Source organism: Symphodus melops, assembly GCF_947650265.1.
Source record: "Symphodus melops genome assembly, chromosome: 4".
NCBI classification, from domain to species: Eukaryota; Metazoa; Chordata; class Actinopteri; order Labriformes; family Labridae; genus Symphodus; species Symphodus melops.
The window spans coordinates 17,196,860-17,215,303 of NC_136694.1; the positions used below are offsets into that span (position 1 = coordinate 17,196,860).

Sequence of the window (18,444 nt, forward strand, 5' to 3'; positions counted from 1 at the left end):
TCGTAGGAAGAGTAGGAGATAATGCAGCAGCATCACTACTGTACCTGCCTGTACCAGGTTTAAATCCCACTGAGCTCTCTCCACCAACCACACAACAATCCTCCCTGCACCATAAGTCAGCCACAGGGTACCCTGCAGGGAGCGGACACAGACAGAGCTTCTGACAGCCAATCAGAGGAGCAGGAATATACCCGGCTGTTTGGTAGAAAGAAAGAGGAAAGAGAGGGAGCAGAGAGGAATGTGAATGCGGCCTTTGCTGACGAGATGATTATAAAGTGCAACATCATTCTCTAGTGAATTGAATTGTCGGAGTGTTTCTGCTTTTGTGTGTGTTTGTAGTTAATTGCAATAAGGCCAATGTTCTGCTGGCTTAGACTAGTTTTGCCCGCCTCACCTTGACCCATTGTAAAGATACAAGTTGATGTATTAGTAGAGGTGACGTATACCAAGACATCGAGAGAAGATTAATGTGATGGCATGTTTTTTTTACCTATACCAAAAAAAAGGTCAATTATAACCCTAGAATAAATACATTATTACATTTTTATTTAATTTTATTAAGGAAAATGTCAGTGAATTTAAAACAGCAGCAGTAACAAAGGTAAATATTAAGCCATAAAGGACATAAAGATTCATTGTTTTATTATTCTCATATTCATTTTTCTCACTTCAAAGGATTCTGTACTTCTTCTCCTTTTCGAAGCAGAAATGATTTGTTCCATCACAGCAGATACCATTAGTATGTATTGACCTTGCTCTAAATTTGACTTTGCCTCCACAAGCATTTTCTTATTCTTTCATAACAAATAAATGTATTCTTCATCGCTGAAGAATCTCTGTTTATGCATCTGGAACAATGGCCATGATTACTTGTGCAATCAATCACTAGGTGAAGTTAAATTACCTCCTTGTGAGTCTTCCAACAGCACTGCAGAGGAGGTGGGGGGATGTAGCTGTACAACACGTCTACAACATGTTTACCTGAAGTAATAAATCATGTCATGCTTATAAACCCAAACGGTTGAATTAACGTAAATGGCTGCACTGGTTGCTGTGCTGTCGCAACATTCTTCAGCTGCTCAGTGTTGGGCTGACAGTCAGAGGGAGAACTGATCTGTTTTTCCTGCTTTTGTTTGTCCTAGCTGGACGACACCAGTTCATCTGAGGGCAGCACGATAGACATAAAGCCTGATGTAGAGGAAGTAGCAGTGGTGGAGGTCGTGGAGGAGTACGTTGACCCTGACGCCTGCTGGACAGATGGTAGGGCCCTGTTTAATGAACACAAATGAAACGAGGAAACACGTCTTTATTCTCAGTACTGAACTGAAGATGGCATATATGAACCTACACTGACCAGATAACATGTACATGAAATACAGGATGCATTGCAATGACTGTTTTTTATCATTTCTTGAAAACAAAAATGTATTGTAAGCATTGCTGTTATTAATACTGTGATCGGATTGGTTCAAGGTGTCTTCACATGAACATTCCCTGTTCATGTGATTGCTAATTGAGAGTGATGTTCCAGTGCCAGAGTTTTTTTCAACAAGTACACACAGGATGTCAGTTTTGAATGATGTCTCTGAAATTCAGAGGAGTGTGTTTGGTGTTAAAAAAAAGTTTGAGTTTTAATTGTAATTTCCCAGTGTTGGCAATCATAAAAAAAACTGTAGTGACTTCATTTAAAACCAATGATCATTCAGGACTGTTAACATCATGTGTACACTTGTTAAAGCCATTGTGATATATTTAGATAGATCTGTTTCCTTCTTGTTTTTTTTAGCATATGTGTTTGTAATTGTCCTGCAGAGTGTGTGGCCAAATACAAGTGCTGCGATGTTCCCATCACTCATGGTTGGGGGAAAAACTGGTGGTTCCTGAGGAAGACATGTTACCTGATTGTAGAACACAACTGGTTTGAAACCCTCATCATCTTCATGATCCTGCTCAGCAGTGGAGCTTTGGTAAGAGCCCCGTATGGTTGTTTGCACTTTTTTAAATTAGACCCATTAATCTCATTCTGATTCTGCTACTTCTGCTTTTGCTATCAAATATACAGAACTTTCTTAACAAAGTGATCCAGTTCTTTACCAGAATAGCATAATACATGCAAGAAAAAAAACATGTGAACACAGAGTGAAACAATATTTGACATTCCTTTAGAGAAAGAGAGTGACAGTATCCACACATGAAATTCATCTCTTGGTTTTCTCTCTGCAGCCACTCTTGATATTATTGTTGCTAATGGACAGCAAAGTGCTGTAATGCGCCAACCTTTCAGTCTGCAGAATCCAGCTTAGGTTTGCAGCTTTGTGGAAGGGGAGGCCTGTGGTGTATTCAAAACATGTGTGCTGAAGAACGCAGAGAATAATATAACTGAGGGAGTGATCAGTTGGCTTTATCTTGGTGATGCGTGTTCATTCAAATTAGTTTACCTATACGTCGTACACGAAAAAAGGTAAACAAAACCTACACACAGCCGTACAAAATAACAAACAATCAAGGACATTATTGGATAAAACCAGATCACAGATTTATCAGTGAATTGAAAAAAGCACCTTGCTATATGTTCTTGTTGACTTTTTTTGGCGTATTGAAGAAAATCAAACATTTAGTAAAACACTATAACGTGTGTCTTACCACATGGTTTTAAAGCATCACAGGTATTGAGCTGCATCTAAAAAAGCTGACCTAAGTTTGTCTTCTTCCCTGGCGCCTTTGTCAAGGAACGAACATAAAGGAAGGACTGGCACACAAAGAACATAAGGAGTACACATATTATGTGTGTAATGTTCAAATGGCGAATGTTGAGAGAGGTTCGTGATGCATTTTTTCACACGATGACTTTGTTGTTCTTTAGGCCTTTGAGGATGTTTACATTGAGCAGAGGAAGACAGTCAAAATCATTCTGGAGTACGCTGATCGGGTTTTCACCTACATCTTCATCCTGGAGATGTTGCTGAAATGGGTGGCTTATGGCTTTGTCAAGTACTTCACTAACGCCTGGTGCTGGTTGGACTTCTTCATTGTGGATGTAAGTATAATTGCAAACCAAATCTTGTTTTTTCATTGTGCAACAATGTTTCTTATACCAGTAGATTTATGAAGATACCTCATTGGTCAACTTGAATTGAAGCTCATTCATTTAACATTTAGGAGTCTTTCCTTTGTTCTAAAAGCGATTAAAAGGTAGTTTTGACTTCACTAATGGATGGTGAAAATACAATGAAAAAAGTGTGAATAATAGTTAAAATTTTATAAGAATTATATAAGGATTACGTTTTCAATAAAGTAAGCACTTTTATGATGACCTTTAACAACGTCCACTTGTATTTGAGTAGCAGGATCTTTACTTTGACTGAAGTTCTAAAGTTTGTCCACCACTGTATGCCCTCTCAGTTTAACCTGGCCACACTGACCTCCCCTAATGATGGCAGTATATATTTTGAATAGTAATGGTAATGAATCATCATAACTATTTATCACACATAAAGCCTATGAGTTGAATAACACCTAGAGTAAAGAATACAAAGTTCTTTAACTGGGAACGCATTGAGGATTTCTGTGTGCGTTCTAATAATTAGTGTCTACTTTAATATAGCAGTATATATCACACACTTACTGTACTTTTACAGGTAACAGGAGTAACAGCTTGAAAGACTTTTCTCTCTTAACTGTGTGATTTAAAAAGCTTTGCTGCTGAACTTTTTTGACCACATTTACAGTCAGCAAAATCCTGAAGTGTAAATCTCATTTATGAAGTCAGTGTTGTGTAATAAAACTTGTATCATAGAAATTCTAACAGAGAAGATTTAGATCATTGTTATTAACTAGTAAACTCCTAATGTATGTTTTCCTCACAGCATACTAGGGTCACAACTATGCTCCTGACACTAAATGAAAATACTTGACTGAACTGTGGTATATGTAAGAGCTCTTGTCTCTCTTGACTGCTTAATCATTCTGATGAATCATCCTGATGATCACTTTTACACATCTGGCTTATTTGTTCCTGTCATTTGTGCATGAGGTGTTATTTCTTGAATGTTATTTATAGGTCTGGTATAAAGAAGAGTATATGTTACATCATTTGCACAAATCTCCCATAAAACTGAACCAAGCAAGCAAGCAAGATGACAGAAATCTCAACATATAAAATATGACGTGCAGTAAGAGGTAGGCAGACTGATAAATTATTTCAAAGGTCATATATCGTGCAAAATACACTTTACCATGTTTTTCTAACAGTTGTCTCCCTAGCCTGTCTACAAACCCCCACAATTAGGAGAAAAGTTTATCCTCTCCATCTTTTGCCTGCTCCACTATTCAGAAAATGTGAACTCAAACAGGCTGTGTGGAGATTTTCTTTATGTGACATCACAAAGGGCAGTAACGCCTCTTTCAGGTGGGTGACACTCCTAAAGTGAAGTGTTTGTTCTGCCCTCTGAGACTGCTTTCTCACTTTAAACAGTACGACTTGGTGCAAGAAAACACAAGCCACTACATGACCTTCTAGAGGGGCGTGGTCAAACACAGCTTTCTTGCATATAAAGCTACAGACTCAGAAACAGCATGTTCTGACAAGGCTGGAAATAGAGGGATTTAAAGGCATGATCAAATACAGGATCAGAGTGGATTTATAAAAAGAAAATTCACAGACATGCTTTAGGGAGCTCTGAGACTTTTTTTAAACTGGTTGAAAATATGTGACCTTTTGATATTGTGCTATTGCAATAGGGCAGTGTTAATAAAAAGTTCAGAATGATAACCCCAAAATCTGGAGAGAAAAAAAAGTCAGAATTTGTGAAAAGAGTCTTTTAAGTGTCAATTATAGCATGGACGACACATGCTATAATTACAGCATAATTGACCTTCAAGTTGTACCATTATACAATAGATTAAAGTCAAGACACTATGCGAGAAGTAAAACAGTAAACAATGTATGGTTACCTGTACGTGTACATTACTCATACAAAATAAGAAGCTCCATAGTAAAACTTAAAGAGTGTCCACATTTTCCTACATAGTATTTCACTATACAGTGCAATCAATTTGAGATACAGCTTCTGGCTTTTTCTCTTAACTCATGTGTTTTTCTGATTAGTGAAATAAATCTGAACTGACATTATTTTGTGTTATCCTTAAATTGAAGTCCAACATGTAATTGACATGTTTCATGTTTTGCTGAGTCAGCTATGGGTATGTAAGTCTTCCTTTATTGCTTGACCACTCTCCTTAACTGTGTGGAGGCAATGATAAATGCAATCCAATTTTCCCAGCATGCATAATGTATAATATAGTTTTTTTGTTGTTGTGGTTTTTAAACTTGTTTTTGGGTATGTGCCACTATCCACACTTCTGGTATCTGGGGATAGTATAATGTCTACTGTGTATTATTGGTAACTCCCATATCGTCCCCAACCTTGTGTCACCGCTACACAATGGATTGAAGGTTGAATGTTTCTGGATTTCATTTAATTTTTCAAATAATGCACATAAAGGTAGAATTAACCATGCAGGGGAACTGGATGGCCTAGCCCTCGTGGTTATGTTGTGCGCACCATGTACAGAGGATGTGGTCCTCGTTACAGCGGCCGTGGGTTCGAAGACGACCATGGTCTTTTGCTTGTTGTCATCACCCACTCTCCTCACTCAACATTTCCTATCTCTCTTCAGCTGTCCTGTCTCATAAAAGCAAAAAAGGCCCAAATATAACTTTAAAAAAAGCGTCAACCTTGCTTGTGTTAGTCTGAATCAGACTGAACTAAGAATAGTGATATAACGCATCAGTCAATGTAATAAAGTTGCATAGAAGCTGGAAAGGTCAGGCTACATATGTCATATGATGATGAATGTTCCCTATGTGATAACATTTTTATACTTACAATACTCAAAAGTGTCAAAGATTACTAAGCCTATGTCAATATGAAGCACATTCCAAACGTTTCCTGACATTTGATTGTTGTTTGTCTTAAAGGCAGGGTTGGTAGTTTTAAAAAAATGTAAAAGTAGCATTCCCTCAGTGCTCCATCTACAACCCACCCTCTCCCCTCTGTGCTACCTCAAAAGCTTCTCCACTCCTCCCTTAGATGCACCATGGTGCCATTGGTCCAGAAGTGGACCTCAGCTCATGCTTTTGAGTGTGGGCTCATGGGGTGGGGGGTGGTGGGGGGGGGTAGAGAATGAGCAGGGATGGATTTTCTTTGTTTCATTTTCAGAGCACATGAATTATTAGTTTTGTTGGACCTAACAACAATTTCAACCAAAATCTTAAAAATTGTATCTGGAGAAAATTACCAAAGCTGCCTTTAAAGTAATATTATTGGCACATTTCTAACAACATCAACTGGACCAATGTTAAACAAAAAATCAAAAGCTTATGCTAACGCTAACTTTTTCCCTCCATTATTCATATTATCTGTAGTATTCATTTAAGACGGTAATTGGCCTGGCAAAAAAGGCTTTAAACTGAATTTAACTCTGCAATAAAAATCAACAATTGACTACTTAGAATGTCTTTATATGACTGAATCTTTCTCATCTTATGGCCTTCTTTTCCGTATCGACCACAGACACCAAGATGTCAATGAAACAATATGAAAATGTCAATGAAAAAGCCCTCTTATGACAGGAATGCTCATGAGTCCTTGCAAATAGAAAGTTGATCCTGTTGGGATGTGAATACACCGAGCACATTTGACCACGACTGTTCGGTAGACTTCAGTGTTTCTCGAGACCCAAAAACCCTTTGACTTTCTGGAACCTTTGTAGGGATGAGCATGTCTGAAAACATGTGGATTCATTTACAAAGATCCTTAAAGTCCAAAGTTTCATGGAAAATCTGGACATTACTTTTTCAATTGTTTTATTAAACCAAATATATTAGTCAGTGCCAAAATGCTGAATGTCTGAATAGTCACATAAATCTATAGGATTTATTGTCTTGCAAAATGTTTATGTCAATTGATAGCACAAATCAGATTTTCCTGCTTTGGATCCAGTTGTGCGTGACCTTGACCCCAGTTAAAATGTCATCCTCAGACCCAGGCAATAGAAATGCAAAAAACCCCCCCCCAAAAAAAAAAAAACTGTTTGCCCGATTGTGTATGTTTTTTTTCTTGAAATTTCAGCAGATGTAGTAGTGTGCCCAGAGAAGTAATAGAACTTGAAATTCTCCATGTCATACCTTTGTAATTGGGTCCTCTATTCTGAAATAGTATTGAAGACAGCATCTTATTTCCCCAATGTATTGTTGGAAGCCTCATTTATGGATGTTCTTGTGTTATTGGTGCTTCTCAGTCCCCTGGCAAATTCTCAAAAGCACACAATAATATGCAGATGTTGGACTATGTCTTGACTTTTCCATGCCAAATCTTCACCCTAATATCAACCTTTCCTCTCTCTCACAGCAGGGACCTCTAACTTTGTCTCTCTTTAAGCTAAGAGAGATGCTGTGCTGCAGTGGACAGGGCCTGAGGGGTCGGTGTGTGAGGGTGCAGGGTAAGGTTTATGTGCTATGTTGGGACTCCTACTTTCACAGGTTATCCTCTCTCTTCTAACCCTGAAAGTTGTCCTCAACCTTCTGCGTTTTTCTCTCCCCTCTTTAAGTGCGATGCTCTCTGGTGTGGAAACTGTACCGTTTTGTACTGTGTACCGTGTGTATATTATTGTGTCACATTGAGTTAGTGTTTGTGAATACATCTCTCCTCTAATTTTTTCCCTTTGTTTGACTCTTTATCTTCTCTCCCTCTCACTGTGTCAACCACAAGTTTCTTTCCAGGTGTGCTCACTGTGCTGTTAAGCTGGTTTTAACGCCAGACTGGCTTGCCAAACTAAACCAAACACAAACAGAAGCAAACAAAAAGAGAAAAAGAAAACTTGTGTCATGTGCACTTTATTGACCTTTGTCATTTGTAATCACCCCTGTTTAACCATATGTTACCGAGATTTACGTACACTAATACAACAATACCTGTGCGGAAATACATCTGTATATAACTATTTAGCCAGTATATACAGGACCCACCTTTCTCTTGATATCCCCTCTAACTATGTGGGTCCTCTCTTCCTTTCCCTCTGTCTGTCCCTCTCCTTCTGTCCCTATCTGTGTAGGTGTCTATAGTCAGCCTTATAGCTAATGCATTGGGCTACTCCGATCTAGGTCCAATTAAATCACTCAGGACATTGAGGGCCTTGAGACCCCTCAGGGCCCTGTCACGTTTTGAAGGGATGAGGGTAAGACCCAAGTTACCAGGAGCTGGTCCTTCTGCATGACAATTAAATATCAGCACCAAAGCATGCTAGAGATGGCAACATAGCAAATTTTAAAATGATCTCTTAAGAGAGCTTTAGTGGTAAAGCTTTTTTTCAGTGAGAAGCTTTTTGCATGGATGCGGATCATCTCAGATGGTCAAAATACATCTGATTTGATTTATCACATTTTCATTTCATATTTTATAAATTTAGTGCTGTAAGACATTTCTTTGCAGTGACTTTTTAGCAACAACAAAATCAGCTAAAAAAAATCTGTCCCATGCTTTATGAAACACTTAAACATAACAGGGATTTAAACTTGAGTGATGCCACACTTGATAATAAATATTCAGGCCTGAAGCATTCAGTACCAGCTGAGAGAACAACTAGATGTTTGTATGAACCATCACACACAACCTTTTTTATGCTCATTTAGAATGCAGGTTATGCAAGCAAAATCATACCTCATACAGACCCTATAGATGTCAACTGAAAGACAAATTGATCTAAATTTTGTGCACACTGCAAACTGTCTGTACACTTGATAGCATGGACAGATATAATGTGACTGTAAGCATGTGTACAATTTGAAAGTCTATTCATTGTGATCCAGCAGGGTGTCTACCCTATGAAAGAAGTATTCTCTTATTGGGCTCTGTGATAATCATTGGAATATGTGATGGTTTGATCAGCCTCTCGTTGTTGCTGGGCAGAAAAAGAAAAAAAAAATCTTGTTTGTGTCTAAACTCAGCATCCTCAGACTGTTGCGCTGCCTCTAGTGTTCTGATCCTATCACAGTTTGGCTTTGGCATTGTCACACTGGAAGAGCAACAAACTTCTGGTTGCATACCCCCTTTACCCCTCGCCATCCTCGCTCATCACTCCTTAAGTGAATGTCATTACCATGATTTTCATGATCACCATTTTGCAGTAGATACTGTTTATAAGCCTATGATGAATGCTTTGTCTGTTAATTATGAGGCAGCTTGTTCAAATGAGAAGAAAAAACCTAGAGAGTCTTGACATGTGCAGTTTGTTGTTTTGGTTTATTTGGCTTTTTGTTACCATGGCACCTGTGTGTTTAGAAATGCACATTCTTAAGAAGCTTAAAGCTTTCCGTCCTCCATATGCCCTCACTGCTTCAGTGCAGTATTTGATTACCTTGTTAAACAATCGTTTTTGGGGTGCAACAATATGCTCTGATACAAACATTGTCATAGCTTGCAATATCATCAGCTATAAATGAATGCCAAATTAGCAGAGGTTTAAACTGTAACATTCATAATGATAACATTACATTGTTTAAGGCTGTCCTTGTGATAGTCCAGATATCTGAAATAAAGATGATTCAATCATACAAAATGGTAAACAAAGCTGGAAATCTTCTTCATCCAGTAAGTTCTCCTATTATCAATATCATCAAGACTAAAACTATTATGTAATGTTTGAAGAACCTCTTATTTGGAAACTTGAAAAATACAGTCATAGTTTTTTAAAAGCAAATATTCCATCAATATTAAGCATTGTGCTGAACACAGAGTCTAAAGTATTGTCACACCCCCCAGTTCTTTCTTTGAAATCATTTTGTGCCAGAAATCAGACAACACACCTCTAGCTTTAATAAGGAGAGGGAATGTGCATTTCAATCTAAGTTTGTGTTGATGTTCTTCTGAATGAACAACACAATGCACTTGGTATGTGAATGCTAAGTGACAGCGGCTCCGTCTCCTTGCTGTTGTCCTCAGGTTGTGGTGAACGCCTTGGTGGGTGCGATCCCTTCCATCATGAATGTGCTGCTGGTGTGTCTCATCTTCTGGCTCATCTTCAGCATCATGGGAGTCAACCTGTTCGCTGGAAAGTATCACTACTGTTACAATGAGACTGCTGAGGAAAACTTTCTAAAAGAAGACGTCAACAACAAGTCGCAGTGCGAAGAACTCATTGCTCAAAACTATACCGAAGTCAGATGGAAAAATGTCAAGATTAATTTTGACAATGTGGGTTCTGGATACCTGGCTCTTTTACAAGTGGTGAGCAAAAATTCCTGTCACTTCTTTTTCTCCTCTGAAATCAAGCGTGTAACTTCGTTTCTAACACAATACATCTGCCTGATTAGGCCACATTCAAAGGCTGGATGGACATCATGTATGCAGCGATAGATTCAAGAAAGGTGAGCTGTGTTTCAGTTCAGGTCTTATTTTGAGATTGGTGTGCAGTTTTGTACAAATTTTAAATTCTTACTCGTAATTTTCCAGGTGGAAGACCAGCCTGTCTATGAAGACAACTTGTACATGTACATCTACTTCGTCATCTTCATCATCTTTGGATCTTTCTTCACCTTAAATCTCTTTATTGGTGTCATCATTGACAACTTCAACCAACAAAAGAAAAAGATAAGATTGATTTTCCTTACTTTCATGTTCTCTAAACAAGTTGCTTCATGGATGATTTAGATTTGGAAAAATCACATTTTAAAAAATTAGATGATGAAGATCATTACCGCTCTTATTTCTGTACATTAAATATTAAGCTACCGCAAGCATCCAGGTAGCTTAGCTTAGCAACAAAACCAGCCAGAGTTCATGTCAGTGTTAGTTTCAGGGGTAGATTTTGTCAGTCTCAGTATAATCAAGCTACTTATATAGCTTCATACTTACTTAACATACATGATAGTGATGAGTGGTTTTACTGTTGGCAAGGCAAAAACTGCCTCCTAAAATTTGAATTTATAGCTTATAATCTTGACTTTTGAAACATACAACAATAATAAAATGCTGTGAACAAACCCTATGTATTGGGCTTGCTATTAGAGGTCTAAATACTGTAATGCAGATTGTAACTAAATTGTTTTTGGGCCTGCACTTTGGAGGTCAGGATATCTTCATGACAGAAGAGCAGAAGAAATACTACAATGCCATGAAGAAACTAGGGTCAAAGAAGCCACAAAAGCCAATTCCAAGGCCTCAGGTTAATGTTTAGCACTCTTATCTTCACTACCACATATAAAGATGTATTTTTTAACTGTACCTGAGGGTTAATAAATGACGCCAAATACCTTCTCCCTTTCCCTCTCTTTCTCCTCAGAACAAAATCCAGGGCATGGTGTTTGACTTTGTCACACAGCAGGTGTTTGACATCTCCATCATGATCCTCATCTGCCTCAATATGGTCACCATGATGGTGGAGACAGACGATCAGTCAAAGGAGACAGAGGAAGTGCTGTACTGGGTCAACTTCTTCTTCATTGTGGTCTTCACTTGCGAGTTTGTATTAAAGCTCTTTGCGCTGCGTCACTACTACTTCACCAATGGATGGAACATCTTTGATGTGGTTGTGGTCATCCTTTCAATTGTGGGCAAGTATTCAAAGCAAAGTATTCACATGGCCCAACTGGGAGTCATTTACATATTCTTAGATAATCTAAAATAATCTTGAACTATGCAATTTATTGTCGTCAGATATCCACTACCAAGAACTTCTGCCACCACTATACAATGTGTTTGCCAACCTCACCCACAGCATTGATAAATGACATTGGGTATTTTATAAACTAACAAAAATATTGGAAATGAAGAATGGTATGAGTTAGAGAAAACTAGAGGTCGGGGTCAAGAAACATAATAAAAGCTTTAAACTATATTCTGATTTTATTCTAATTTTGGAAATCCCTGAACAGTAACACATTTTAAAAAAAAAGCATTATCCTCCAGGGTTGGTGATTTTCTCCAGGTAGACTTTTTAAGACTTGGTAGAAATTGTCTTTAGGTCCTGACAGAAATTAATAATTTGTGTTCTTTGACAAAGGAAAATGTGTCATCTGTTGCAGTTGTAAACCTGTAAAAACTTAAAACTAATGTTTGCCACAAAATGCCAATTTGATGAACCAATCACGCCTCCCTGTCTCCCTCTTTACCCCTTGCATGCACTAGCCCACACTCGAAGCATGTCACAGATCACAGAGTTTATACTGTGAGTTTGTCGTTGGCCATTGTGAATAGTAAAAAAGTAGTTAATATGTTATCATGTATCATGAGAAAGTTTAGTGTTTACTTACCACTGAATTAGACAAGAGGCGACGTAGTTTCTACTCAACGCAAGCGATGAACTGAGCTCCACTTCTGAACCAACTGCCATGTAAGTTAGGGGCGTGGCTTTTGAGGGAGCACAGAGGGGAGGAGGTGGTTGTAGATGGAGCACTGCGGGAACGCTACTTTCAAAATCATGCTAGATTTTGAAAATTACCAACCCTGCCTTTAATCTCAGAAATCAACTTACCTGACTGCAATTTCTTGACCTTTGAAATACTCTTCACGTAAAATTATCTACTACTTCCTATAAAACTGTTGATACTATGTTGATATTTCTTTGCCTGGTTTCTTACATTCTGGTCATACGTTAAGGCAGAATTGTCTAAAGTGTATTTTGCAAGATAAAATGTGGTCAGTATATACTCAGTTTTTAAAACAAACATATGTTGTGTCCCTTTTTCTTTCCTTCATACTTCAGGAATGTTCCTGGCTGACTTGATCGAGAAGTATTTTGTGTCTCCAACGCTCTTCAGGGTGATCCGTTTGGCACGTATCGGCAGAATCTTGCGTCTCATCAAAGGGGCCAAGGGAATCAGAACTCTACTGTTTGCCCTGATGATGTCACTTCCTGCCCTGTTCAACATCGGCTTGCTGCTTTTCCTGGTTATGTTCATTTTTTCCATCTTTGGCATGTCCAACTTTGGCTATGTAAAACATGGTGCTGGAATTGATGATATGTACAACTTCGAGACCTTCGGTAACAGCATGATCATCCTGTTTATGATCACAACGTCAGCTGGCTGGGACGGCCTGCTGTTGCCCATCCTGAACTACCCTCCAGACTGTGACCCCTTACTGGAGAATAGTGGAACCCCAAACACTGGAGACTGTGGCAACCCGTCCGTGGGCATCTTCTTCTTTGTCATGTACATTATCATTTCTTTCCTTATTGTGGTCAACATGTACATTGCCATCATCCTGGAGAACTTCAGTGTGGCCACAGAGGAAAGCGCCGACCCACTCAGTGAGGATGACTTTGAGACCTTTTATGAGATTTGGGAGAAGTTTGACCCTGATGCATCACAGTTCATCACCTATTCCAAGCTTTCTGACTTTGCTGATGCGCTTGAACACCCACTCCGAGTCCCCAAGCCCAACACCATTGAACTGATTGCCATGGACATGCCTATGGTTAGTGGCGACCGCATCCACTGCCTGGACATCCTGTTTGCATTCACTAAGCGTGTGCTGGGAGACAGTGGCGAGTTGGACATGTTGAGACAACAAATGGAAGAGCGTTTTGTGGCAGCGAATCCCTCCAAGGTGTCTTACGAGCCAATCACCACCACTTTGAGGCGCAAACAGGAGGAAGTGTCAGTCAGAGTCATTCAAAGGGCCTATCGTTTTTACCTGGTCAGGCGGGGTTTTGTCTGTAAGCGCAAACCAGCCCATAACAAAGTGGAGAATGGTGGGAACAATCAGGAACAGGAGAAGAAGGAGGGTACTCCCTCAACTGCCTCCCTGCCTTCCTATGACAGTGTAACCAAACCTGACAAAGAGAAAGAGGATGACAACAACGAGGACAAGGGAGGAAGAAAAGAGAAAGGAAGAAACCAAAAAGACATCAGGGAATCTAAATGTTAGAGCGTTGGAATACTAATCACAGTAATAACAATAAAAAATATAATAATGTAACTTCAAGCAAGGCGAGAGGAAACTCACCCACACAGATGTACAGATTATTTCATTTGCAAGTCAGAAAAAAATAGTATACAATAATTTTGTTTACAGACTTCATTCTTATATTGATGCAGAGGGATGCAGCTTGGTCTGTTACAGCTTGAAGACTCTTGAACTTCAGTCAAACCAAACATAATCAGCATACTGTGTGACTTTGTTTTATCTTGACTACTGATCTTCACAAAAGGGAATGAAAAACAGACAAGGTGCGTGTCTGCTGAGAGGCAGATTGCTCACTTAACACTGGTCTACAGATAAAACGAGTAACTCTACACCAAGAGCCAGAATTAAAGCAAAGATTTTGCACCTGGATGCAAATAATGGATTCCTATGGAAGACAGTGAGAAAAACAAGGAGGCCGCTTGATGCTGAAGATTTTTTCTCTTAGTGCAGCAAATGGGTGTTTCTGAGTCATTTAGTGCTGAAATTTATAGAGGAGCACAATGACACACTCACTCTGTAAGAGCAAACAGAAGGATGGCTGGTGAGTGTAAGACACAAGTGACTGAGCGTTGGAAATACTTCTGTTTTATTAAAGCTAAAAATTGTTCATTTGAGCAGCAAAAATGCAAACGAAGAAAAAAAAACAACACAATATTCAACATTTTGCCCATGTCACTTAACTCTTCTAGTCATATTATCTTTGTTATACCCACATCAAAATGCTTTTTTTTACATGGGCTTTCACACCAATTGGTTAAGGGTCTGTTTATTATGGGGTCAACTCGGGCCAAGGGCTTACACTTACTCAGAAAGATTTCCAAACAAATACATAAATAATTGTGCTTGTTCAATGCATAGAAATGACTTGCATGATGGCATGTTTTGATCAGAAATCTTGCATGAATTATCATAGTCCACAAGACACTAATACTCAGAGCACAACAGTGGCTCGACTGTAAGATTGAGAAGATTTGAAAGCTCAGAGTTCAGAGTAATATGTTTAACAAAGATAAGTGATGTTGGGGTTGATCGTCTGAAAAAGGTTCTGAATTTGTATCTCATTACACAACACATTTCAAGTGACTATATGTTTGAATAGTTGCCTCTACAGACAGAAGAATGCAATATGAGGGTCAATGATACCACTGTAGTGGATCCGTGGGTAAAAATCCAAACAATGATATGCTGCTGAGGAGATTTTGAGTGTGGAAGATGTGGAGACGGATGGCTGTGTGTTTCATGGGACTGACATGTTTTTAATTTGAACTGAAATGTTTTAAAATACTCAAAACTTTAAATCTAGAAAGCTTATATTTATAAGTTGTATGCACCTATGTATCTTCCATACCATCTGCCTTTAGTTTTGTGTGAGCGGGCATTTGGGAGTCCTACTGTCGGTTCTAAGTGGTTTGTGGGGATTTCACAGGTTTGGCAAACTCCCTCTTACTTATAATGTTTCTCTGTGGGTGGTTAGACCTTTCTGAAAAGGGTTGAGAAGTCTTTTTTATTATTTAGTTTACATCATTTAATGTTATGTAGCTTCTTTACATGTGTGTATGTGTTTTGTTTTTTTAATTCCCTGATGTAATATTTATATTTTGATCTTGATTAGTCTTACTTTAAGCACTTTTAATAAGCCACATCGAAGATGATGTCGAGGGAACTGGTCTTGTGCTGGAACACATACTTTAGGGATTAAATATTATCCTATTTTAATGAGAAACATAAAATTATGAATGGGGGACAGAAACATTGTGTGTGGAGAAGCCAAAGAGATCTGCCTTGTTATCCCTTGTTGCCCTTTGTCCATGGAGTGGGATTGGGTGAAGTATGCCCTGCCCATTCAGTTTTTTCGCTGTCATTACTCGACAGAGAGACCCTAGAAATGTATGCAATGCTTGAAAAAATTCATCCCTTTTCTCAGGAGATATTATAGATGTACTATTATGAGCTCTGCAACAAAATGCAAGTGAATGTGATGGGAGTATTTATGAAATCACGTTTTAATCTTTTACGTTTTATGCCATGTTGATGGACAATGATCTCGGCTTGCTGCCTTATTTTGGCGGCCGTCTGGTCTGGAGCCAGTGTGGCACCTTCTGCTTACCACGCTTAGTTTTATAGGGCTAGAAGCATCTCAGTGAAACAGCAACATTTCGCTCGCTTGTATTGGCAGCGTTTATATTGATAGCAGATTACATTTGTGGTCAAGTCATTTCAGTAAACACAATAGTAATGTTCACCCTGATAGCAATCAGACACAGGAAACACTGTGAGGAGATGTCATGAGAGTATATTGGGATGTTTTGGTTTGAGCAGCAAACATTCGTGGCTGCTTAGTTGACAGGCCCGTTTTTTCAGTGTTTCACAACAGGTGCTCTGAGCCTCTCATTTGCCAGTTTTCTTCATCTTGCGCTACTGCATAACAAATACCAAATAACCAACAGAGCACTTGACGCATCCTTCTGGTACTATGAGCCTAAGCACCACAACACAGCTTTTGCACTTCCTGTTGTGCAGTGATGTCACTTACTATTAATGAATAACTCCCTCATCCGTTCTCAAAGTTTTATGGTCCAGCTGCTGCATGAGATCTCCAAAATCAGTGTGGGTGTTAACTTGAACCAAATAAAACTCTGAATGATAAGAATAAAAGCTACTGCCGTTCATTTTCTCCAGGATCACCATGGATATACAAATGTGTATAACAGGAAGAAACCTAAAGATAGACACACATTCAGTAAAAAATAAAAATAAAAAAAATAAAAAGGAAAAAGGAAGAACTCACAGTTCAGTCTATGTTCTATACGGCACAAGCTGAAAAAGCTAAGAATGGATTTTTAAGACACTATAAATAATGTAATATATTATTTTCTTTTAAAGGCATGTGTAGTTTTCTGTAAATACAGGATTACTTAAAAAAACTACAGCTATTAATCTAACACTTAATATTAATAACCTTAATAGAATGGCTTCCAGCTGACACCCTTTGTCACACTTAGGCTGTGACACCTTTGTTAGATGAAGTAGATTTTTTTGAGTCACTTTTCACAAAAAAAAGAAGGAGAGTAAGCGAAAAGAATCTATATTAAAAGCAGATATTGTATTTAAAAGTGTATAGGTCAATACATACATACACAGATCTATATTACATATATATTATGTAATAATATATATACTCGCTCCATATATATATATATATATATATATATATATATATATATATATACATATATATATATATATATATATATATATATATATATATACATGGAGAGAGAGAGAGAGAAAGTCTCCTGTCAAGTCCTTGCATTGAGGTGAAACCAGAACCACAGAGTGTAACTGATAATGTGTCTTTCTTTGTGTGGTACATATTGGGTATTATTATGAGATATTGGGTACCAGCGTACAACGCATGGTGTTGTACTGGCTGCTTGCTGAGAATTGTGAAGCCTGCCTTGGTGAGAGGATTGCACTACCAGCATACCCTTTTATACATGTGTGAAAATGTCTTGCCCCATAGTTTCATATCAAGTGCAAACGAAAACACACAATCACAGACAGATAAATACGCACGCACACACTCACAGCCTTATGCAGGTGACTTCCGGCTTATCATTGTGCCCAAGTAAGAGCCACAGCTCACTGTGTAATTTTGCTTGTTTCAGCTCTAACCCTCCTTGCCCCCCCCCCCCCCTTTAATTTGGCTGTCACTTTCACTATAAATAACTACTGATTTAAGGGTTAGCCGTCTTAACTGTCTATGTGTTTGTTCATGGTGCAATATCTCTTAACGGCACGTGCCTTTTTTTAGCTTCCAATTTAGTCTGTCAATAAAAATCTGCAACAAGGATCTTAAAAACACTAGGGAGTTCAACAAAATGGAGCACGAGAGAAATTGTGTACTGAGTTCAAAATTAACTTGTAAATTGAAAACTCTAGACTGTCTGGACTAACATCTTGTAAAGTCATGTAGTAAAAGTGCTCTCTCTGTGTGTTCTGCTTACTGGTTCTTGGGCTAGTAGGAGAACAGCTTGCCTTTTGTTTCAACACGTTTGTTCATTTTCAAATGTTGGTTTCACAATCAGTATAAGAGGCCATTTCTTTTGTAGCATGATTGAGATAAATTAAATTTTCTTTCCTGAAAATAGGCGAACTGAAAAAAAACAACATCTTTTGACTGTCATTATCTCTTGGCACTGATGCAGTCGGAGGGAGAACATGTGTTGCACAACCACATGGGACTATTTAATGAGAACCAGTGAAAGAATATCATCGTTTGAGCACGAATCTATTTCCAAACAATAAAGCAGCCTTCCAGTTACACCTCTGGCTGGTGTCGTCTTTGCAGTACATGTTCCACCATGTCTGGTAATAACAGTGGTTCAGCCTTTAAAGCGGTGTGCACTATGACACTCGAGATATTTTTGTGTGTGTTTCTTAGGTAAGAATCAATGGAACTGCTGGTATAAGTTGC

The 18,444-nt window shown here is 38.5% G+C and overlaps 1 protein-coding gene across 5 annotated transcripts in view; it reads left to right on the forward strand.

The window, feature by feature from the left end:
- scn8ab (sodium channel, voltage gated, type VIII, alpha subunit b) overlaps positions 1-14,619 on the forward strand; it is a 45,692-nt gene extending 31,073 nt beyond the window's left edge. For 3 of the 5 annotated variants that reach the window (XM_079340547.1, XM_079340546.1, XM_079340548.1), the window contains exons 19-28: positions 1,143-1,260; positions 1,813-1,967; positions 2,864-3,037; positions 8,116-8,238; positions 10,002-10,286; positions 10,373-10,426; positions 10,512-10,649; positions 11,119-11,223; positions 11,341-11,611; positions 12,763-14,619. In XM_079340547.1, the coding sequence (XP_079196673.1) occupies positions 1,143-1,260; positions 1,813-1,967; positions 2,864-3,037; positions 8,116-8,238; positions 10,002-10,286; positions 10,373-10,426; positions 10,512-10,649; positions 11,119-11,223; positions 11,341-11,611; positions 12,763-13,928 (2,589 nt within the window). In that variant the 3' untranslated portion in view covers positions 13,929-14,619. The remainder of the gene's footprint in view (positions 1-1,142; positions 1,261-1,812; positions 1,968-2,863; positions 3,038-8,115; positions 8,239-10,001; positions 10,287-10,372; positions 10,427-10,511; positions 10,650-11,118; positions 11,224-11,340; positions 11,612-12,762) is intronic. The other 2 variants (XM_079340550.1, XM_079340549.1) reach the window with 1 other exon arrangement.
- Positions 14,620-18,444: the final 3,825 nt, after the last annotated feature.